Raw genomic sequence first — 24,806 nt, 5'->3', positions numbered from 1 at the left:
TTAGTACCTTTATGGATCTTGGATGTCATTGCTCCCTATGAAGGCCTCACAGAGCCATCGGATTTCAACTAAAATATCCTAAGTTGTGTTCTGAAGATTAACGAAGGTCTAACGGGTGTGAAACGACATGAGGGTGAGTAATAAATGACAGAATTTTCATTTTTGGGTGAACAAACCCTTTAACCACTCAACATATTTTTTCTGCATGTAATGTTACTTGTGCTGCTGGTGTGTTGTTTAATATAGATTTGTGTGTATGATTGTAAAATGATTCTGCCAGTGTAAAATTATTAAACATATTTACACATACAAATATTCACTTGCTCTGCTGTTCCCACTTGTCTTATTCTCTCTCTCAGTAAAATTAGAAATTGCCAAAGATTAATTTGAAGCTTAATCGTGCCCTTCCCACTACCTAGTCCATACCAAGGGTCGTACCAATCCTAATTATATCCTGCTGACTGCAAAGCATTTGGACTTGACAAAATTCATCTTTTAGAATTTTATTGATTTTATTTACAGACATTTCCTTGGTGAACACAAACACACTTGTGAGGCAGCTGGTGGAGGTACATCAACCCCTGTTTTTATGGATTAAAATTTTTCTACAAGACCAAACAAAACATGGGCTGGTAAACGATTGCAAGAAAAAATGTGATTTTTAAATACTGGACTAATTTTTGACGGACATTACTTTATCCATGTTCATTTTCTCACAGCCTGGACAGAGGACAGCACCTTGGAGCTTAATATTAGTAAAATCTAGGAACTGTGTTGTGGCGCTGACAATGCACATGTGCCTTTTAAGCCTTTATTATTTAAAAGTGAGTTTAAGCAGGTGGGATCTTTTAAACATATTGGGACAGAGATTGTGAACTCACTTTGATAAACATTTCGACAATATTTTTTAAATGCCTCACCAATGACTAGGGTTACTAAGGAAATTGAGGTGCTTTAATAATGAAAAGGACAATTAATGGTTGTCTATAAATCAATTAATGTATCTTTGCTTACTTTTAAGTACGTTTCTCCAATCCTGAAAGCACCCTGAAAGCATACTGTAACCGTTTCTCTTGCAGTTTCCCATTTAAATACGTATAGATGGAGGAGCCTGGATTGGAGGGATCTGAGATGGCAGAAATTACAGAGAGGACATTATTTCTCTTATACGGCTCTATCAGACCTTTGAAGAGATTAATGTTAAATCTCATCTTTTCAATAAGATCAGAATCATTAAACCACTTTCTGATAGATGCCACAGAAACCGTGTTGGGTTCCCCTTCTAGCTCTTTAAATTTGTCCGTTTTCACGAACTCCTTTAAAGCTGAAAGATATGGGTCTTTATAGTTCAAAGATGTGAAGGTAAAGCAAATCACTCCAACAAAATCATGCTTAAGAGGGATGTTGTCTGGGTCTTCAATTTTGATTCCATCCAGTGACTTGGTGACAGAACTCAAGGTATGAAGTTCAGACTTTGCATCATTTAACCACTGATTAAGCATCTCAGCCCTGAATGGGGAGCTCCTGTGGATCTTCAGGATGTCTTCCAGAGACTTCTCCTCCATCTCTCCTCCTCGAATAGCAGGCAAGACCCTCTCAAGTTTTTTCAGTAGCATTGACTTGTAAATTCTAAATGAGTTCTGAAATGAGCGCAGCCTCTCTTTAATGTCTTTGAAACTATTAACCAGTGTGTTTTCTGACAGCTCATTGTATTTCCTCTCTGCCTCCCCCAGCTCCTCGATTATAGCTTCGGTTTCAAGAGCCACACTTGTACTGATTTCTCTCTCTACCTGAGCTGCTGTTGTATTAAAAAGATGAAGAGGATAAAGCCAGACTTTTATGGGAACTTCATTGTGTGGATTCTCCTTTATTAGAGTAGGGAGCGTCTTGTACAAACTCAAGGCCTCCATGTATGTGGTGGGGTTCTGCTTAAGGTGGACGTCACCATGAAATGTACAGGTGATCTTCTCTGCCATTTTCTTTTCAGCATCAGTAATTTTTAAAGCTGTATTTGCCTCACTAGAAAAATCAGGGATCTTTTTGACCATGGCATTCAGTTCTTCCTCAATCTCCTGCTTGTTTTCCTCTTCTGAAAATTTCCGATCAAACACCATGAATGCCTGAGCTCCGTACAGCACAGCAACAACCACATGAGTTGCAGTTTTCTGCTCAAACACCTGAGGGTAGGTGATCTGGCCCAGATGACTCATTGTGAGCTGTTCATATCTTGTGGTTTCACTGTAATACATTGTAACTCTGGACTGTTGGTTAGAGGATTTGGTGTCAAGCAGGTACTTGCCAGATCCTCCCACGTCCACAAGCCCCCCCAAGAAACTGGTCTTCAGAGAACCACTTACACCTAGGAGATTGAATTTACTTGAGAGAGAGTCAGAGCTACTGAACATCACATCTGTTCTGGGCTGTGGACGGCTGTCCAAATCTTCACTCAGTGATTTCTTATCCCACAGAGTAACACCTGAAATCAGAAGTGGCTTTAACAGTTACTCTATGTATGAGGATGTGACAGGTAACCATGCAGGTTTTTCAATATTTTAACACAATGACTGGTAAGTGGTGATTCAACATGTTTTGAAAATTGGAATGAAGGAAAAGTTCACCTGGAATGAAGGAATCCCTGCGGCAGTCATACAACGTTCCGGGAAACAGAGGTCTTCCGAGGGCTGTCACTTTGAATGTCACTGATGACAGGGCTGTTAACAAAGAGAAAAGATCATATTGATGACCAGATAAAAAAGTTTGACAAGAGTAACTTTGATGTTGGCTTGAGAAAGCCTGACCAGAAAGTTTGGAAGACTTTAAAGGTTTAAAGGTTTTAAAGGCAATACAGAACATCAGACAGACAGATAAGATTAGCAAGATTTAACATAAAGTGGTGTGAAAAAGTGCTTGCCCCCTTCCAGATTTTAATTTTTTTTGCATGTTTGTCACACTTTCATGGTTCAGGTTATCAAACAAATTTAAATATGAATCAAAGATAACAATAGTAAACACAACATGCAGTTTTTAAATGAAGGTTTTTATTATGAAGGGAAAACAAAATCCAAACCCACATGGCCCTGTGTGAAAGAGTGCTTGCTCTTAACTGTGGTTTATGACACCTGAGTTCAGTTTGTCTAGCCCCACCCATGCCTGATTACTGCCACACCTGTTCACAATCAAGAAATCACTTAAATAGGACCTGCCTGACAAAGTGAAGTAGACCAAAAGATCCTCAAAAGCTACACATCATGTTGAGATCCAAAGAAATTCTGGAACAAATAAGAAAGAAAGGAATTGAGATCTATATTTCTGGAAAAGGTTATAAAGCCATTTCTAAAGCTTTGGGACTCCAGCGAACCACAGTGAGAGTCATTATCCACAAATGTCGAAACCATGGAACAGTGGTGAACCTTCCCAGGAGTGGCCGGCTGACAAAAATTACCCCAAGAGCGCAGAGACGACTCATCCAAAAGTCACAAAAGACCCCACAAAAACATCCAAAGAACTGCAGGCCTCACTTGCCTCAGTTAAGGTCAGTGTTTCCGGTTTCCGGTTCAACGCTGCTCAACGCTGCTGCCTGCCAGCTGTCTGATCTACGCTCGGAGCTTCGTGGAGATTATCCTAAATCCTTCTCTTTATTCCTATTCGCATAATATAACTTTCTTATTTTTCACCAGATTACTTAACCTATTGCATAGTATTACTAAACGGAACGATTTATTACTAGCAATCCACCAGCGTAATCACCTAGTGTTAGCCATAGCCTGCTAGCTACCGTCTACTTTCTTTTTTTCCTCTAAACCAACCTTCCTTGTCGATTGAATGGCGGATTTATCCGTTGTATGTTATTCTGATCTGTCCTCGCCAGATCGGGAAGCTGTGGAGACGTTGCTGCCCGGCATTCATCGATCCACCGCGAGGTACAGCGTCCCGCACATCACCCTCGCCCCAGGCACCGGCAAGCGACCGAGACATCCAGCCAGCGAGTCCCGTGTGCGTTGCAGTTTTTCGGACGGCGTTCATCAAACACACGGTCAGTCATGTCCGACGATTATCATGTGTAGTAAATGCAACATGTACAGCTTAGCTCTTTCTGTCAGCAGTGAGACTTACACATGTGATAAATGCAGGGATATTGTCAGGCTGACAGAGAGAATCTCAGAATTAGAGACACGCATCCAAACTTTAATTGAGGATAGTGAGAATGAAAGGGCCTTAGATACTGCTTTGGATGCGACTAGCCTAGTAAACACTACACATTCGGTTCCGGTTGTAGAAGCCACGCAGCAGGCTAACTGGGTGACTGTGAGGCGGCATAATGGCAAGAACAAACACCACTCTTCCGTTCCGATTAGAACATCAAACAGGTTCTCCCCACTCAGTGACGCACCCACTGAGAATCCTGTTGAAAGTGCCCTAGTAATTGGTGATTCTATTACACGGAACGTGAAAATAGAGACACCAGCCACCATAGTCACATGTTTGCCGGGGGCCAGAGCACCTGACATCAAAGCAAATTTAAAAGTGCTGGCTAATGCTAAACGTAAATATTCTAAAATCATTATCCACGTCGGCACAAATGATGTTCGACTTCGCCAGTCGGAGATCACTAAAATTAACATTAAAGAGGTGTGTGAACTCGCAAATTCAATGTCAGCAAAAGTAATTTGTTCTGGCCCTCTTCCTGTTCGTCGGAGTGATGAGATAGTTAGCAGGTTATCATCACTCAATGGCTGGCTGTCTAAGTGGTGTGCGCAGAATAATATAGGTTTCATAGACAATTGGAAAAGCTTTTGGGGCAGACCTGATCTGTTGAAAAGAGATGGTATTCATCCCTCCCGGGATGGTGCTGCTCTTCTCTCTAGAAATTTGGCAAATAGTCTTAGAGCTGAAACATGACAAACCAGGGCCCAGATCAGGACGCAGACAAACTGGCTAAACCGACCGTCTGCTAGCCGCCTCACGTCACAGAACTCAGATAATTCACAGCACATAGAAACACTTTCACCTAGATATTATCACATAGAGACTGTGTCTGTACCTCGAACTAGTAAATACAAAAAACTTCCAAAACCTTTTAAGGGTAAAAATTTAATTGATGTTCAAAAAATGAAAATCACAGATAAATCAGATAAACAAATGATAAAGCTTGGGTTACTGAATATTAGATCTATTTCTTCAAAAGCACTTATTGTAAATGAAATTATCACAGACAATAAACTAGACTTGCTGTGTTTGACAGAAACCTGGCTAAAACCAGACGATTACATTACTTTAAATGAATCTAGTCCTCAAGGTTATGATTATCGACACAATCCTCGACAGAAAGGCAAAGGGGGAGGTGTTGCTGTAATTTATAGTAATATATTCAGAATCATTCAAAAGAATTTCAAATATAATTCCTTTGAAGTGATGGTGCTTTATGTAACATTATGTAAGTTGACATTTGTGCTGGCTACTGTATACAGGCCACCAGGGCACCATACTGACTTTATCAAAGAATTTGCTGAGTTTCTATCAGAGTTAGTACTGGCTGCGGATAAAGTCCTTGTTGTTGGTGATTTTAATATCCATGTAGATAATAATAAAGACGCATTTGGATTGGCATTTGCAGATATTTTAAACTCTATTGGAGTTAAACAACACGTGTCAGGACCCACTCATTGTCGTAATCATACCCTAGATCTAATACTGTCGCATGGAATAGATATTGATGCTGTTGAAATTCTACAGCAGAGCGATGATATATCAGATCATTATTTAGTCTCGTGTATAATACAATTAGCCAAGGCTACAAAACCACCACCCAGCCATAAATATTGTAGAAAAATCACGTCTGCCACTAAAGATTGCTTTATAAATAATCTCCCCGAGCAGTTTCATCGCCTTAGTATACCTGACAACATAGAAGAACTCGATGCTGCAACAGAAACTATTGGCTCTCTCTTTTCCAGCACATTAGATGCGGTCGCTCCTTTACGTCTAAAGAAGATTAAGGAAACTAATCCAACGCCGTGGTATGATGAGTACACTCGGGCTCTAAAACGAGCTGTTAGAAAAGCTGAACGTAGTTGGAAGAAAACAAAACTAGAAGTTTTTCGCCTTTCGTGGAAAGAAAAAATGATTGAGTACAGAACAGCCATAAGAAATGCTAGATCTACTTATTTTTCAAATCTCTTAATAGAAAACAAACATAATCCTAGGTATTTATTTGACACAGTGGCTAAATTAACTAGAAACAGAGATTCAACTGCTGACGTTTCCATAGAGCACAGCAGTAATGACTTTATGAACTTCTTTACTTGCAAGATTGATAATATTAGAGAGAAAATTATAAACATGCAACCGTCTACAGTTTCTCTTCAGACAGTGCACTGTAGTGTCCCTGAGGTAAAACTAGAATCATTCGCCGCTATAGGAGAGGCAGAATTATCTAAACTTATCAAATCATCAAAATCAACGACATGTATGTTAGACCCAATGCCGACTAAACTACTGAAAGAAATGCTTCCAGAGGTCGTAGGTCCACTTCTTGATATAATTAATTCATCTTTAACACTAGGACACGTGCCAAAAACCTTTAAGCAGGCTATTATCAAACCTCTTATTAAAAAACCTCAACTAGATCCGAGAGATTTAGTAAATTACAGGCCAATCTCGAATCTACCTTTTCTGTCAAAGATACTAGAAAAGGCAGTTTCAACACAACTGTGTTCCTTTTTAGAAAGAAATGGAATCTGTGAGGATTTCCAGTCAGGATTTAGACCATACCATAGTACTGAGACTGCTCTCGTTAGAGTTACAAACGATCTACTCCTATCATCCGATCGTGGCTGTATTTCTCTATTAGTGTTATTAGATCTCAGTGCTGCTTTTGACACTATCGATCATAACATTCTTTTAAAAAGACTTGAAAACTATATTGGCATTAGTGGAATTGCTTTGGCATGGTTCAAATCATACTTATCTGACCGTTATCAGTCTGTGGTAGTTAATGAAGAGATGTCGTATCGATCACAGGTTAAATATGGGGTACCACAAGGCTCAGTATTAGGACCGTTGCTTTTCACTCTGTACATGCTGCCCTTAGGAGAGATAATTAGGAAGCATGGTGTTAGTTTTCACTGCTACGCTGACGATACTCAGCTCTATATTTCCTCGCGCCCTGACGAAACCTACAAATTCACAAAACTAACAGAATGCATAGCTGACATTAAAAACTGGATGACAAGAAATTTCTTATTATTAAATTCAGAAAAAAACTGATTTCCTAATCTTTGGACCAAAAACTTCCTCACGAAAAAACCTTGAATACTCTCTAACACTTGACGGGTGCTCCATTAAACCTTCGTCCTCAGTTAGGAACCTGGGTGTGCTCTTTGATACCAATCTTTCATTTGAAAGTCATGTTTCTAGTATCTGTAAAACCGCCTTCTTCCATCTAAAAAATATATCTAAATTACGACATATGCTCTCAATGACAAATGCGGAACAGTTGGTTCATGCATTCATGACCTCAAGACTAGATTATTGTAACGCTCTACTGGGTGGTTGTTCTGCTCGGCTTTTAAACAAACTACAGTTGGTTCAAAATGCGGCAGCTAGAGTTCTTACTAGAACCAGAAAGTATGACCATATTAGCCCAGTTCTGTCAACATTACATTGGCTCCCTATTAAACATCGTATAGATTTTAAAATCTTGCTACTTACTTATAAAGCTCTAAATGGTTTAGCTCCCCAGTACCTAAGTGAGCTCTTAATGCATTATATTCCTTCACGTTTATTGCGATCTCAGAATTTAGGCCAGTTGATAATACCCAGAATATCAAAATCAACTGAAGGCGGCAGATCATTTTCCTATTTAGCACCTAAACTCTGGAACAATCTTCCTAGCATTGTTCGGGAAGCAGACACACTCTGTCAGTTTAAATCTAGACTAAAAACACATCTCTTTGCTCTTGCATACACATAACACATTATCAATACATTAACATTTTTCAAATCCGTTAAAGGATTGTTACGCTGCAATAATTAGGTCGGCCGGAACCGAGAACATTTCCTATAACACTAGATATACCTGTACATCAGAACAAGAATGGCATCTACGCTAATATCTGTCTCTCTGCTTATCCTGAGGTTTGCCGGGTGCTGGATCCAGGCCGTATCCAGGTCAGATGGAGAACCTGCGTCTGGACCTGACTACAACGTAGCCCAGGATCCCCGTATCCGCTTACATATATTTATATATAATCGATTTTTAATCTCTATAATAAAAATGTACAATTAAGATTTTGATCTCCATATCCATTTACATATATATATCTTCCAAGGGGTTTTTTCCCTCCTAGGACTTTTTTCCCAGTGCTAGCACGCTGGGTTTTTCTCCTAGGGGGTTTTTTCCACCCCTGGAAGTCAGCCGACATTGGCTTAATGTAGCACCATCTTGTATATGTTACATATTACCACGCTTGTTTGTACAGTTTTAACCACTTCCCTTTTTTTCTGTGCTTCTAATATGTAAAGCTGCTTTGAAACAATTACCAATTGTAAAAGCGCTATATAAATAAATTTGACTTGACTTGACTTGTTCATGACTCCACCATAAGAAAGAGACTGGGCAAAAATGGCCTGCATGGCAGAGTTTCAGGACGAAAACGCTGCTGAGCAAAAAGAACATAAAGGCTTGTCTCAGGTTTGCCAGAAAACATCTTGATGATCCCCAAGACTTTTGAGAAAATACTCTGTGGACTAAAGAGACACTTTTTGGAAGGTGTGTGTCCCATTATGTCTGGTGTAAAAGTAACACGGCATTTCAGGAAAAGAACATAATACCAACAGTAAAATATGGTGGTGGTAGTGTGATGGTCTGGGGCTGTTTTGCTGCTTCAGGACCTGGAAGACTTGCTGTGATAAATGGAACCATGAATTCTGCTGTCTACCAAAAAATCCTGAAGGACAATGTCTGGCCATCTGTTCGTGTCTTTAAGCTGAAGTGAACTTGGTTTCTGCAGCAGGACAATGATCCAAAACACACCAGCTGTAACAGACTCATGGCAAGTTGATTGCAGTTGTTGCTGCTAAGGGTGGCCCAACCAGTTATTAGGTTTAGGGGGCAAGCACTTTTTCACACAGGGCCATGTGGGTTTGTATTTTGTTTTCCCTTCATAATAAAAACCTCCATTTAAAAACTGCATGTTGTGTTAACTTGTGTTATCTTTGATCTGAAACATTAAAGTGTGATAAACATGCAAAAAAAATAAAAAATCAGGAAGGGGGCAAGCACTTTTTCACACCACTGTAGTTTTTAGGCTTTGTGACGGACAGCTTAAATATACTCCATAAGAGTTACTGTACAACCATTTTTAACTCCTCAATGAAAGTCTATGGGATTTTCCCCTGGTATGTTTATATACATACCGAGATAGGACACATACGTGTGGCTGATGTCGGCCTCATATCTATAAAATCTAATAAGGATCGGCCAGGCATATGCGCGTATCTTCAGTCAGTGATCCATTTCCCGCTGATTGCGCATGACCATTCATCTCTGCAACCCATTAGAGAAATGGCGACTCCGGCGACATCTGTGGTTTTCAGGTAAGTTTTCGCTTTAAGTAACTATACTAAGGAACTATACTCTCATTCCAGCATAATGATCAAGGTACTTTGCTGATGTTCCATGGCTGCAGCAGGCGCAATGACATTACGCAGCGCCTGTGCTTGCACAGGGAGCGTGCCTTGTAACCATGGAGACGTTTGTGAGAGGCGCTGTGTAATATCATTGCGCCTGCTGCACTCATGGTACGGCAGCAAAGTCCCTTGATTATTATGCCTGAATGAGAGTATAGTTGCTAGCCATATTAGCCTAGAAAATCACAACGTTTTATTTTCCGTCGGTTTTAGTACACGATTTAACCACAGAAGAGTCAAGTTTTAGATAGGAAAAATATTGAAACTCTTTGGTCATTTTTAAGCGAGATGCTAACGGTCTAATCAGATTCAATGAACTATGCTAAGCTATGCTATCAGATTCAATGAACTATGCTAAGCTAAGTGGTACCGCCAGAACCGGAGATCGACTGAATGGATTCGAAAACGGTAAAACTCAACTGTTCAACTCTCGGGGAGTTGGAAAATGAGCCTATTTTCAAAAAAAGTGGAGTGTTCAATCACATTGAAGATGTTCTGTGATTTCAGGAGTGAAAAAATAATTCTACAACACCGGAGGGGGAAGAGCTGCTGATAGTAACGTTTACTTTAGGAAATTCAGGTAAACTGAGAAAGCTCATTAAATAACTTCATACTCATTTTGTCATTTTGTCCACAAAGGGTAACACTTTAGTATGGAGAACAATTCTCCCTTTAAACTAGTTGCTTATTAGCTTGTATATTGGCTATTTCTTATTACTTATAAAGCTGATAATGTATGACCTGCTTGAGCTTATTCTACAACATCCCTAAATCCTACCTGATATCCACCCTTAAACAATATAACTACCTTACTATCTATTAATAAGCAGTATATTAAGAGTTTGAGGCAAAAGTTAATAGTAAATATGTTTCCCCATACCAAAGTGTTACCCCACAAAATATTTTACCCATATCACCATGCATGTTATTATCTTTTGCAAAATTATTTTTTAATATTACAGTTTGTAAGGTTCTAACATCCAAACGTAAGTAACACAGAGCAATATAAAATGAAGTAAGCCTAAAACAAATTCTGTTAATAAATTTTTGTACATATATTCTGTATATTCTACTTTCTCTTACCTGCATTTCACCTCTGCTGTATCTGGTTTAATTCTAATGAACCTGACATTATACAGGCTCTGAAATCATGTGACTTTGGCGCTCCGAAGCGCAGATTCAACACGCTGATTCATTATGCTCTGAAGCTTCATGAAGCAGCGTTTCTCGGCCATCACTATATAAGTCTTTATTTTTATTTTTTTTTGCCATATCAAAAATTATTCTCGTCGCTTTATAATATTAATATTGAACCACTGTACTCACATGAACTGATTTAAATATGTTTTTAGTACCTTTATGGATCTTGACAGAGGAAATGTCATTGCTCCCTATGTAGGCCTCACTGAGCCATCGCATTTCAACAAAAATATTTTAATTTGTGTTCCGAAGATGAACGCAGGTCTTACGGTGTGGAACAGCATGAGGGTAAGTAATAAATGACAGAATTTTCATTTTTGGATGAACTAACCCTTTAACCCCTGGTTGTTTCAGTGGGAGTGTCTGTGAAAAGCCTATAGGGTAAAATAATCAACGAAATGAGATGAGGTGACAAATAATGTTATATTGTTTGTATTTATGATAAACTGTATGATAACAGGATGTTATGGTCATTAATATATTTTTTCTAGGTCTTGTTTGAGTTATTTATTTGTATGTATTTTTTACTGATACATTCTTAAATACGTTTTACTAAATATTTGGTAACACTTTACAAGATGTTTCATTAGTTAAACATTAGTTAATGTATTAACTAACATGAACTAACCATGAACAATACATTTGTTTCTGTATTTACTAATCTTTGTTAATGTTAGTTAATGAAAATACAGTTGTTCATTGTTTGTTCATGTTAGTTCACAGTTAGGGGTGTCGCAATATACCGGTATTGACTATAACCGTGATATTCAAAGCATGAAATATCGATATCGTGTTAATTTAGGGTGTGACAATATACCGGTATTGGCAATAACCACAATATTTAAAATTAATAGGATGCTTATGATATCATGACATGTAAGTACTCCAGTGCCAGTACCTGGTTGAGCTCTCAGGTGGCAGTATTGCACCTTAACGCTGACATCTGTCAAACAAGAAGAAGACACAGCACACACAGCTATTCCGAGCAGGAGAGTGAGAAGCTCTGTCCACACCGAAAAAAGTCAAGTAAGCTCGACACTAGTATGGGAGTTTTTCGGCTCATTAGACAGCCCAATCCACAGGATTTGCCTAGCTACAGTCAGTGCGAAGGGTGGCAACACCACCAACCTTTTTACCCACCTCCGTGTCCATCACCCTGCAAATTACGCAATTTTACAGAGAGTAAATTGTGATTATTTTACTAGTCATGGAATTGCAATTGTTATATTAACCTGTTAACAGCGATTTTCTGTGTTCATATATTTAAATAAAGTGTGATTCTTTTAATAAGTAGCCTACTGCATTTCTTTACTCATCTTATTCAGCATGATTTAGCTATGCATGCAGTTATTTGCCCTCAAAATTCAAGATACACGGGCATTTTTTGCCCCAACGAGTTTTTGTCATTGTATTAAATTATATGATAACATGTAGTTGTATTACAATATTATATGAGCAAGAGTACCGTTTTTCCCAAATCAGCACAAATGCAATGTTCCTTCAAACTTACTGTTAAATGAGTTACATTTTTGACACAGTATTGTTAATATTGTTTCCCTTTTGAAAGGGAACTCGCTCTGCGTTGAAAACGCAATGGGGAAAGTCACAACGTGATCTGATGTCTGAAAGCTAACTATCCAACAACTCCAATTCCTATTGGCCTATTGAGGGCGCCGTCTGTGTGTTTGTCTGTTGTTTACTGTGAGCATCTCCCTATCGGGACGCTCCGTTCTCGTTTGGCACTCTTCCCGAGGGAAGAGGTGTCCGCATCTGTGCCTGGTGATTCTGGCCCCATTTGTGCTGGGGCATAATGGTGGCTGCAATCATAGGGCTCGCAGGTAAGCTCGTTGGGAAGTTTGAGAAAGTTGTATTCTCTCTCAGCTTCCCTGGGGCTGACGAGGATAAGTGGATGATGATGACGTCCGTGTTTTGATGTCATCACGTCCGGCACTGCGCACTCATCTGGCTGCTGTGTGTTAGAGCTGCTGTGTTTGTGGGACGCGCTTTTCGGCGGGCTGCAGCTATATGCAGGTCTATATTTTGTGTGTTTTAAAATAAGACCTTGTTTTCCTGTATAGTTTTCTAAGCATGTAGTCAGAAAAAGTAGGGTTTTATTTTGGGCAAACTGAAGTTGATAGGCTGGCTAGAATATATATTGTGCAGGCCACAAAATGGCTGCCTCTTAGCCACCTGTTGTTTAGAGTAGCTTCTCATCTGCTGTTTTCTACAGTAGTCTGAGTAAGCACTCGTCATTTCAGTTAATATGTATGTTTAGGTCGGCCTTAATCGGCCGCCTGACATTGTTTGCTTGTGAGCTTCACTTTCTTTCTCTTATCCATGAGATTTAGAGGTGAAGCCCAGGCTTCACTAGGCTTGTAGCCCTGTAAGAAGGCCCATAGTTCAGCAGCCAGGCTAGAACTAGGTTAGGTGTGTTATTTACATATAACCCTATGTATACTATCCCTTGTCAGGTTGTATAGTTCCTAGTTCTGGCCTCCTCCCGAGGGAGTTGTTTAGGCCATATGCCCATTATCCCCTTGCTTATGTAGGTGCAATTGTGAGTTTAACAGCTAGGTTGTAGACTGTTTTTTGACTCCCTGATGCTGTTTCTCAGGTGGAAGGGCCTTATTTTTTCATTAATAAGTTATGCAGGTATTTGCTAGGCCCCACTTTCTAGAACTTTAATGCTAAAGGAAATGATTTTCCTCTGAGCCTCTTGATGTCTGTACTTATCAAGTTTGACTTGACGATGCTAGTTTTTTACCTTTCGTCCTCTAGGGTTTAGAACAGATTCGAGAATCTGTATGAGAGTGTTTTTCCTTTTAAACAGCATGTATTTCAAAGTTTTATGTTACTTTGAGTTCTAGACTTTTGCCCTACATTAATATGTGAGCTTACTTATGCTGCCACAGGTTAGCACCTGTTCTCATAATAGTAGGCCCTTTTGCTGTAAAGTGGCCTCTATTTGAGAGGATGGTGACTATATATTCCCCAGTTAAGAGGTGTATTTGTGGCACTGAGTGCATCAACTGTTGGATTACATGCTCAGGGTAGTTAGAACCACTTTTTGAGGAAAGTTGGTATCTACTTAAGCTCCCTGGTGATCTTGTTAGCAGCTATATTGCATATAACTCGGATTGTAGGCTTTATGATATTTAGCCTCCTTCTAGTTAGCAGTTGTTTTCTACAATGCTGTTTAACTGATCATAGTTTGCTCACAAATTTACACTGCCACAGGCCCTGTCTGTTTGAGGTAGTAGGCCTTATAGCCTCCCTTAGTCCATGTTGGCTTTGTTTGGTTCCCTTTAGTCACATGTTTAGGGTACATTGCCTGTTGGAATGTGTAGCCTAGTGCAGGTCGCAGTTATTCCCATATTTATGTTGGGTTAGAGCTAGTTCCCTGTAGCTTGGTTCCCTTTTAAATTCAAGAGCTGTAGCCACATGTCATTGAATCAGCAGACCCCTCAAGGCCTCCTTTTTTAGTCGACTTGTTGGCAGGATGCCTGGGAAACCATGCCACCATCGGTCACTCCCCATCGCTGACGGATAGGCCCTAAACAGGCCTGTTCACAATGTTTGGCAGCATTTCATGTATTCCCTTTTTGGAAATTTCTAATACATGGCCTCTGGGGTGGTATGGTTAGGGTAGCCACTTGCTGATGCCAGGTGTTTACTAAGATAGGCCTACCTCGGCCTCCGGTCTAACATGTGGAGTTCAGTTATGTACTCCTCTCGCTGTGAGAGTAACAGGGTGCTTTTACCAAGTATTTTGAGTGGCTGGCCCCTCAAGTTGATTATGGTAGTGAAACCTTACTGAGGTTTGATTTAATCTACATCTGCCTCCCTCTAGTTGAGCTAAGAGCCACCTAGTGCCTAGGGTGGATCTATTGTGCTCCTAGAAACGGCCATGAGACTTACGCCGTGTGTCTTAGAGGCTCCCTCTAGCGCTATGGGCTGCCTTTTTGAACACACTGGTGTATGTTTGTGTATATTTCTCTTTGAGAATTATCTGTATACTCTTCTGGTCAGCCAGAGGCCCAAGTGATAAATCCAACCTCCTTTGGTCCGGTTGTTTATCGTTGATGGTGCCTAAACACTGCCACGAGCTAATGCCACGTGTCTGTTGAGGTTATAGGCCCTTCCAAGCCTTCTTTAATATGTGTTGGCATACGCTGTACTCCTCTTGCTTTAAAGAGTAAAAAGGTGCTTTTACTGAGTACACTGCTCGTTGGATTGTGTCAGGTAGGTGAGCTTTGCACTTCCCTATTAGGGTAATATTTGTAATAGTGCTTAGTTCCCTAAGCTGATCATGGTGGTAGGGTGGTAGGATACGTGTGGGTCTGAGTTGCTCCTGCCTTTATGCAGTCACTCTTACCTGCTGTCTTCTATCAAGAATGTGTTATGGAGATTCTGTACTCAGACAGGGTTGGCCAAGACTAAATTTGTCCTATGACAGACCAGGTCGGCCTCCCTGGTGGCATTGGGGGTGACTTAGTTCCCCTCTAGTGACTGGTCGGGGTTCCTTTTGGTTCTCTTCTTCAGAAAAGTTGGTTCCCGATGCCTTTAGCGGCCTTGGTAGGCCTTCTGTGGAAGGCCTTCTGTAGGCTCAGCTTGGGCTGTTGGCCAAAGGGAATGCAGTCACTGACAGCCTGGTGTGACCCGAGGGTGAGTTGCTAAGCATTTCCTTCGAAACTGCTCAACGTTTTGTCATATTATTTGGCATGCACTCACCTCAAGCATGGCAGCATGGGTATATCGTTCCCCATTGCGTATTCAATGCAGAGCGAGTTCCCTTTTGAAAGGGAACGTCTCAGATTACGTATGTATCCATAGTTCCCTGAGAACCAGGGAACAAGACTCTGCGTTTCCTTGCCTTACTTCAGGTTGCCTGCCTGCAGAACAGTCCCTCAAGATGATAGATACTGACGGTTTCTCCAGGCACTCCTTTATATTTCTGAGTCGCGCCATATTACGTCATTGGCTGTCGCCAGCCAATAGGGATTGGAGTTTTTGGATAGTTGGCTTTCAGACGAAAGATGAAATTTTCAGATGAAAATTTCAAAATTATAAACAGCAAAACAGAGCCCCCGTGCAACAGAAATGTTTTTGTTACACTGACTGAATCCGCGTTTAGAACGAATGAATCCGAGCTTTGTTCCTGAATGAATCAGTTATTTGAACAAATCGGTTGACTCACTCATTAAGACAGTGAAAATTGACCCAATTTACTTTGTTAGTTCATATTACTAGTCTTGCGGTGAACAATTAATCTGTGCAAGTTAAAAAAAAAAAAGTTTGTCGCTGTAATCTTTAATCAAAATCTGAAAAGTTACTTCCGGTCTGGAATTGGGTTCCTTCTCTGATAACGTCTGTTTGACGGCTTGGGTTGAAAATACGTAAACCACTCCTCTGCAACCGTTTATCTGATATGAGCAAGAAATGGAGACGAGGAGCGCGAGAGATGGAGAGGAGGAGCGCTAAAGTAAAACTCTTCCCTCTATTCGATATTCCGTTTCATTTGGAAATACGTCACAACACTAGAGAAGAGTCGTTTGCAACTTCCAGTTCACGTGGACTTTAATGTAACTTCTCATTCTGTGTCACTTCTGTATTGCAAAGATGGATTTTGTTGATAATGATTTCATTTGATTGGTAACAGCCATAATGTACAGGCTACTATGCTAATATTAATCTGTATTTCTTCAGGTCTTAAAAAGCCTTATATTTGATTTTTTTTTTTTTTTAAATGTGCAGCAACCCTGAAAGAGAAAAACTTAACAAACAAAGTAAAAATTATTTAGACTGATAAATTTTTTTCCCTCAAGGATTCTATAGATATCATAATATATCGACATTGTGAATTCTTTTGGCCACAATAACCATGGTGTGAAAAATCTAATATCTTACAATTATGGCTTTGCTCTTGTTACCAGATGAGATTTGATCCCCAGAGTTTGGCGCTGAGATTCTTCAGAACAAGGCCTTGATGCCATGCAGATGGTGAGTTTCCCCAATAGCTGCCACTACCCAGATCAAGAGTTTGAACATAACTTCAATCTGTATTAATCTATTTTGATAGGTATATATGTTATGCGTCTTTTTTTTTTTTCATTACAGCCCATCACTGACAGGCTTTCGTGTGTAAACCATCATATTTATCCAAATGAGGTTTGCAAATGCATTAATTCTTTATATTTTACATTATTCATTCATTTTGAATAAAAAATACTTCTAGAAGAAAATGTGACATGGCCTCTCACAAAATGCCATATTAAAGGAATATTCAGAGTGCAAGTCAAAACTGTTTCTTTTGGGCAATATTATCCTACAAATATCTATATGTATGTCTATTGAGCTAAAGTTAAATTAAACCTGGAATGTTGATTTATGTTACCAGATAATAGGCATGTACAATGGATTTTGAACTCTACTGCATGGATGGCTGATTACTACCATGTTCTGAGAGGGTATTACTATAGCTAACTGAGCACCTGTGACAGTGGGATTTCTAGTTGTCCTATTCTACAAATCACAAATTAAGATATTCATATGCTCAAATTTAAACTGCGGACACACTACTTTGAGCATTTCTTCGGACACTGTAACTAATGATGTCTGCAGAGTCTTTTTATAAACATGAATTCAACATTTAACAAATAGTATATACAAAATATTAAAATATACAGTCTACTTGATTTTACTACTTTTTTTTTTTTTAATTTAGCCAAGAGGTCACTCCTTATTTATTATAAATGCTACTATTTTACAATTAATATTTAAGACTATGTTAGAGAGTGACAGAAGTCATTTTTATGGATGATAGGGTTTTTGCATTACAACCTTTACTTTATTTGAATGATCAGCGAAGATTTTAGCCTATATATTTATATATATATATATATATATATATATATATATATATATATATATATATATATATATATATATATATATATATATATATATATATATATATATATATATAGAGCTATGGAAAAAATTAAGAGACCACTCCAAGTTCAGAAATCAATGTTAAGTGGTCTCTTAATGTTTTCCATAGCTGTATATATAGATAGATAGATAGATAGATAGATAGATAGATAGATAGAATACAAACTGACGTCATGCCTCGTTGCATGCCAAGACAGCACCGCCATTTTGACAGGATCGCCCCCTATTACTTGCACTGAAATTAATGCGGATACTAGTTGCTTACCTTTTGTTTTGTTTCTGCCATTAGGTGGAACATTCACATTTTAATGGTATCGTTTTCAGGGAATAGAAGCTATATATAGCATCGCACAATCATTTTATTTTTTTTTAACTGAAGTTTTGTAGAATTTCGTTTATAATGTTAATCTGTTGACCGTGTCGCACACTGGATGCTCGCTGCTGCTTCAGCCATCATATGAATATTCAAATAAATCTGTGTTCAACATGCTGAGAAAAGTCGATTCATTTATTTGTTGGAAGCGTTTAAATGAGTTTAACAACTGTTGTCATTGTAAATATTCCCCTTTTCCATGATCACAGTGGAGGAGAATCAGAGATTATGGGTCAAATTCAATGGACAGACAGACACGTATTTTCATATTTATTTCAACAAATGACAACCAAAATCAAAACCCTAGGAGCTTGTGAACAGTTTAGTGGAGTCTCCCTGCAAGGGTACATTTTAAAAACGCTGGCTTAGTGTACATTAAAAGATGTGCAGACGAGCCCAGAATGAACGCAGCGTGTTTAATTACACATTAAGCAATTCCTGCCTTTATAAAACCCTTATGAAGAAAATGCTTGCATTTTATGTGATACTTAAAGTTTATGTTTTGGTCTCATCTGTTTTTCTGCACATATGTGCTTTATTTGTAAACAGAATTTGGTCTCTTTAAGTGCATTAAGCCACATTAAGAGTTTTCTTTACACGAGCGGAAACTGATATGTTGCGTTCATATTTTGGGCTCATATGCGTATTTCAACACAATGCTTTAATAAATATTTGAGTTTCTCTCGGTGCATTAAGCCACATGAAGCGTTTTTCTTGTTAAGAATTTGAATGTCCCCGTTATATTCATATATATATATATTCAAATAGAAAACAGTTATTTTAAATTGTAATAATTTTTCACAATATTACTATTTTTACTGTATTTTTAATTAAATAAATTAAGCATTGGTGATCAGATAAATCTTCTTTCAAAAGCATTAAAAATCTTACTGATGCCAAACTTTTGAGCTGTACTATATATATATATATATGTATATAAGTGAAACAGAGGGCAGAGTTTTACTTTAGCGCTCCTCCTCTCCATCTCTCGTGCTCCTCGTCTCCATTTCTTGCTCATATCAGATGAACGGTTGCAGAGGAGTGGTTTACGCATTTTCAACCCAAGCCGTCAAACTGACGTTATCAGAGAAGGAACGCCATTCCAGACCGAAAGTAACTTTTTCAGATTTTGATTAAAGATTACAGCGACAAACAATTTTTTTTCTGTGTTTTATCTTGCACAGATTAATTGTTTACTACAAGACTAGTAATATGAACTAACAAAGTAAATAGGGTCATCTGGCAACACTTTACATGTGAATGAGTCAGTGAGTCACAAGAGACTTTTAAATTGAAAGGACATTTTGCAAAGGAAGTTATTTTAGCGCTGTGGTGTTATGTAAAATTCCCTTAGCAGTAAAAAGGACAAATAGAATTCAAATGGACTTTTATAATGGATATAATATTATGGACATTGACTTGAAGAATGAATGTTATGCAGTGCATCAGACACAGGTAATAGACTACTCGCTCAGGCGATCTCTCTCTTTGTAGTACTGTACAAAATTCAAGTTTCAATGGAGGGTAAGGTGACCAGATTTCTGAAATGGAAACCGGGGACATTTCCTATTTGAGAGGTCAAAATATCACCGAAATCTCATTTGTTATTAACTATTAATAAAAAACGGGGACAATATATTTTGGAAGGTTTTTGTTTTTTAATTGTTCACTGTAAACCCTAATAAGTTGAGACTACACAAATGATTTGAGGAAAGTGATTCCCTCAGTTCAATTGAGTAATGGGGTAATTGACAACTCAATTTAATTGAGTTGACCTAATGTGGTCTTTTCACTGAATTAACTTAAATGTTTAAGTACAGATAACTTGAAAGGTAAATATGGGTTCCCTATATCATTACATTAATAATAATTATGAATTAATTTTATTATTAGGATTTTTGGTCTGGTTTTAATACAATTCACCAAAAAACTATTACACTACTAACCAGGCCTAACTAAAAAAAGTATTACACTATTTTGAAAAATCACATTACAAAATTAAAACAACATAAATATGAGATAAGATAAATAAAATGGCATTTAAAAAATATTTTTTAACATTTATTATTGAATTTAATATTTTCATTTTCATGAGCTGTACAGAAATTAAAACTTTTTAAACGTTTAACTATTATTTTGCATTTTAGACTCATTTTAAACACTAAGTAAGTTGCAAGTGTATTATTATTTTATTATAATTGGTTAATTTATTCATATCTGAGTGTACCTTCACCTCGTGATACAGTTAAGACGTGTGTGGAAATTGCTGCGTTGTGACTGAGGACGTTTAAATAGTCCAAAACAATCCAGCACCCTGTTGAAGCCCTGTTATAAAACACAAAACCATATTACTTTAATTTAACATGAATAGTTAGTATGTTACTACCTTAAAAGTTGAAACCAATAACAATGTTTCTTTTGATAATTGAAAAAAACAGGATTGTCCCCGGAAAACGGGGACATCTGGTCACCCTAATGGAGGGACGTTCCTAAGTACAAATATCGGATTTGAACTTTCAGTCTAAAAGGCTCAAAACAAGCCTATCACATATTGGTAAAATGCTAAGGAGACATAATATATAATATAGAACTATTAAAGCCTTTGCACACTGTCCAAAATTTTCGCATGCGTTTTTTTTGTATTCGTGATCCTAAAAATTCGTCACACACAGAACCCTTGCACAATGTGCAACTACAAAATTAAGTCTTCAAGCAGTGAGCACAATTTAGTTGTCCTCTCTGCAATCCCGAGATTGCTTAGAGAGAAAGGAGAGTTCACCACATCAAGGAGCTGCGTGATTTTCCCGAGCATTTCAAAGTTTACTTCAGCATGTCAGTGGCTCAGTCTGATGCTTTACTACTGGCACAATCTGTCTTTATATTATGTCTCTTTGTATTGCGCACTTTGTTTGTCATACAGTGCTGCTGCTTTGTAAAACGTGGATTAACTTGTCAGATGGCATTCTGGATTTCGGTGTGCGCTTGTACGGTGGCTCTGAATTTTCAAAACGTCTCTCAAAATGCGTGCCACGGATGTGAAAACCGCAGAAAATCGAACTGATACAACTTTTATGATGGACTAAAGTTTTGGAGGCAGTGTTTAAACATGAGTAAGGTCAAATTTATTTTTTAATGTGCAAAAATTTTGCATGCGAATTTTGGACTCAGTGTGCCTTTATTCTAATACAACTATTACACCTATATTATTGGTATAATATAGAACATAATAGAACACTTTTTAAAGCTAGACAGTGCTATCTCTGCAAACTCAGGATAAAACTAGACATTCAGTCCATTATGTCTAACACTAAGTGGTAACACTACCATTTAGTTGTTGCTGTGTGAGCATTACACAATGGACTAGCACAACGGATGTTTCTCCTTTTGATGGTTTTTGAACATGTCCATGTGATATCACTGAGTTGTAAACAGCACATACACATTTTTACACCACTCACACATTACCTGGAGTCCTCGCAGTTCTTCTGGGAGTGAAGACATGAAGTCTTGTAGTTTCTTTAAATAAAGTCCCAGTCCCATCGGGTTTGGGTTGTAACATTTCCTATTTAAGAAAATGTTCATTAAATAATTTTAAAAGATTTCCACAGATTTTTAAAATCCCATATAATCTATTGAAACCCATATGATTAGACTTTTGCATTTTGTCTGAGGGAGCACATTTACCTCTGCATTTGCCACAGCAAGGGTTGCCAGCCACAGATATGCATATATGTAGATGCAGATTGGTTGCTTCAGGTACATCATAAGAGACGCCATCTTAGAAAAGTTAGTGAGGAGACCTGATGGAATACAATTAATTGGAGAAAATATTGGTGTAGTAGACCAGGGGTTCCAAACTACGTTCCTTTTCCCAAAGGGATAGCTCAACTAAAAATGAAAATTCTGTCTTTATTTACTCACTCTAAAGTTGTTCCAAACCTGTATTAATTTGTCTTGTGCTGAACATAAAAGAACATATTTTGAAGAATGTGCTAGTACAAACATTTGCTAGTACCCACTGACATCCATAGTATTTTCTTTCCTACTATGCTGTTTGGTTACCCACTTTCTTCTTCAAAAAAAAAACTTGTATGTTCAACAGAAGTAATTTATTCGGGTTTAAAACAAGTTTTAACGTGAGTAAATAATGACCAAATTAACTTCTTTTTTTTCTTTTTTTTTTTTTTATTTTTTAATACAGTAGCTTTAACAAGAAGCTTTTTTATTTTTATCTTCATCCGCTTTGGGCTTCTTTTTTTCTTTTATATTTTGTCACCTTTTAAGGCTACTTTTTTTAATATATAGGGAAATTAGTTTGACTCTACTGCTTAGTCACTGGCAAAATAGTAAAACATGAAAAAGATTTGTGATCAAATCATGAATTGTGATATTTTTGCCATATCACCCACCCCTACTTATTAATAAGAATATTGTGCAGAACATTATGTAGAGTTAGTTTCCTCGGGCGTTTTCCCCCATTCTACACTTAATTCACAATTGCGAGTTAAAAAGTCAGAATTGCATGATTATAAAGTCAGAATTGTGTCTTATAAAGTCAGAATTGTGATATATTAATTGCAATTCTGACTTTTTTTTCTCAGAATTGCAAGCTTTTATCTACTGATTCTGACTTTATAAGCCACAATTACAATCCATATAATCCTTATAACCCATATATTGTTTTCCATCAATTGCAAAGTTTATTTGTACAATATTCTCTCTATATTATAAAGTTTTTACTCAAGTAATGATTCATAAAAAATGAAAACTAAATCTAGTGTGAAAAGATTGTTAACATTAGAGATAAGGAAGCTGCAAAAAGTTAATATATTTCCAAAATTAATATACACATGTTTCTGCACTTCTTCCGGGTTAAAATGGATGCAAATGCAATAGGAGGGTTCAAATGTTAAGTACTGTAAGAGGTCTTTCATGACACTCCATATGCTGGGATGTGAATTTGATAGGTGCTTGATTTAACCCTCTATGGTACGCAATATGATATCAATGAGAAAAAAATTATTTGTTGTTTTTCCTGCTTAAAATTGGACACTTTAACAATATCAATAAACATTTTCATACATTTTTAATTTATTTGTTTTATAAGTTTGTTGCCTCAAGACAACATACCACAAAGGAAAAATGTAAACATTTGGCATTTTCATGTAGAAAAAATAAATATATTAATTGAAAACATTAATTTCTTTAATTAGACACTTGAACAAACAAATTTATCCAGTTTTTAATGTATTAAAAGTTTTATATTTAATAAAAAGTAACATTTTATATCCAGCTGTTGCCCTCAGGCAACATAGTACCATAGTGGAACACAAGTATTAACAAACCATCATATCTTTATGTTATTATATTAAGTTATCATATCCATCTTCATCCTCATATCCATCTTCTCTCTCAACCTCACTCTCTCCCTGACGTATTGTCACTATGATTTCATCTTCCTCATCACAGTATGACCCCTCATTACCTCCTCATCATTAACTGCCAGTGTTACCAGTGTTTTATAGCTTTTTGAAGTGCTTTAGAAAATATGCAGATCATAATAAATGCAGAGATATTATGTGAATTAGTATTCTTATAAGTGCATTACAAAATCATGTGAAAATGCCAACATATTCAGATAATTCTAACTCTTTTTCTTACAAATATGATACAGTTGTATTCAAACCTATTATGCCTGTATGGACTTATGCGATTCCATTATAGTACAATGTTGCCTTGTACTATACAGCTTTTTTGTTATTTTCTCTAAAATATTTGATGATATATAATGTAAAGTTCTTAAAAATACTTCTTTACTTGCCAGTGAAGGTGACTCATATTTTTTGTGGGTGATTAAATGGTTACAAACAAGTGAAAAAAGCACTTTTCATTGGAGAAAATATGGAGCCATGTGACGTGCTGAAACAGGACACAAAATGGACCCCTGCTGGTCATGTTTTGGTCTTTTTTGCACTCTTATTGATTAGTATTTGAGTTTTTCTGTCCTGAGATATGTTTGATCAATCAAACAAACTAAAATAGACCATGTTGCCTGGAGGCACCACCGTACCATAGAGGGTTAAAATAAACGGTGCTTTAAAAAGTCCTTGAAAGTCCTTGAATCTGGTGTTCATGAAAGAGTGGGAACCCTGACTGACACAAAATCAGAAATTAGTAGTTTTTGGACTAACAAGGATGTTTTGAGTTTCAGCTTCTGGAAACCTACCACAGGTTTCATGGAAAGAAAACAAAAAAACAAACAAAAAAATACCTTTAGTCATTTTATTAATTCTCTCAATGTTTTACATTTCAGATGGTTGATTCATTGTTTTTGTTTTGTTTTTTTAATCCAATATTAAGAAACATTTCTTTCCTTTTTTTTTTTTTTAATTTAATAAAAACGTCTATAAATCCCCCTGTTGTCACATCTGAATTCTGTGAATCATCTCAAGCTCTAAACCGTACATTCACACTAACATCACCAGTTCATATTGTTTTAAATGATGAATTACCTGGAGTCTCTGTGTGTCCTTGGGAAGTTCAGAGCTAAAATTTTCTGGTAAGGTCTTCAAATGAAAACTGAAGCTCATTG

General features: G+C 37.5%; 1 protein-coding gene across 1 annotated transcript; it reads right to left on the bottom strand.

The window, feature by feature from the left end:
• Positions 1-493: 493 nt before the first annotated feature.
• LOC137008530 (stonustoxin subunit alpha-like) lies at positions 494-24,806 on the bottom strand. The gene is made up of 5 exons (XM_067370360.1): positions 24,727-24,806; positions 21,899-22,014; positions 21,680-21,776; positions 2,619-2,711; positions 494-2,476 (listed from the first exon to the last, which is right to left on the bottom strand). Exons 2-5 carry the CDS (start codon positions 21,989-21,991, stop codon positions 1,017-1,019), a joined length of 1,743 nt encoding a protein of 580 aa, XP_067226461.1. The 5' UTR covers positions 21,992-22,014; positions 24,727-24,806; the 3' UTR covers positions 494-1,016.

The sequence above is a fragment of the Chanodichthys erythropterus genome, chromosome 3 (assembly GCF_024489055.1).
Source record: "Chanodichthys erythropterus isolate Z2021 chromosome 3, ASM2448905v1, whole genome shotgun sequence".
Taxonomy (NCBI): domain Eukaryota; kingdom Metazoa; phylum Chordata; class Actinopteri; order Cypriniformes; family Xenocyprididae; genus Chanodichthys; species Chanodichthys erythropterus.
This window is presented reverse-complemented; position numbering and strand designations above follow the sequence as displayed.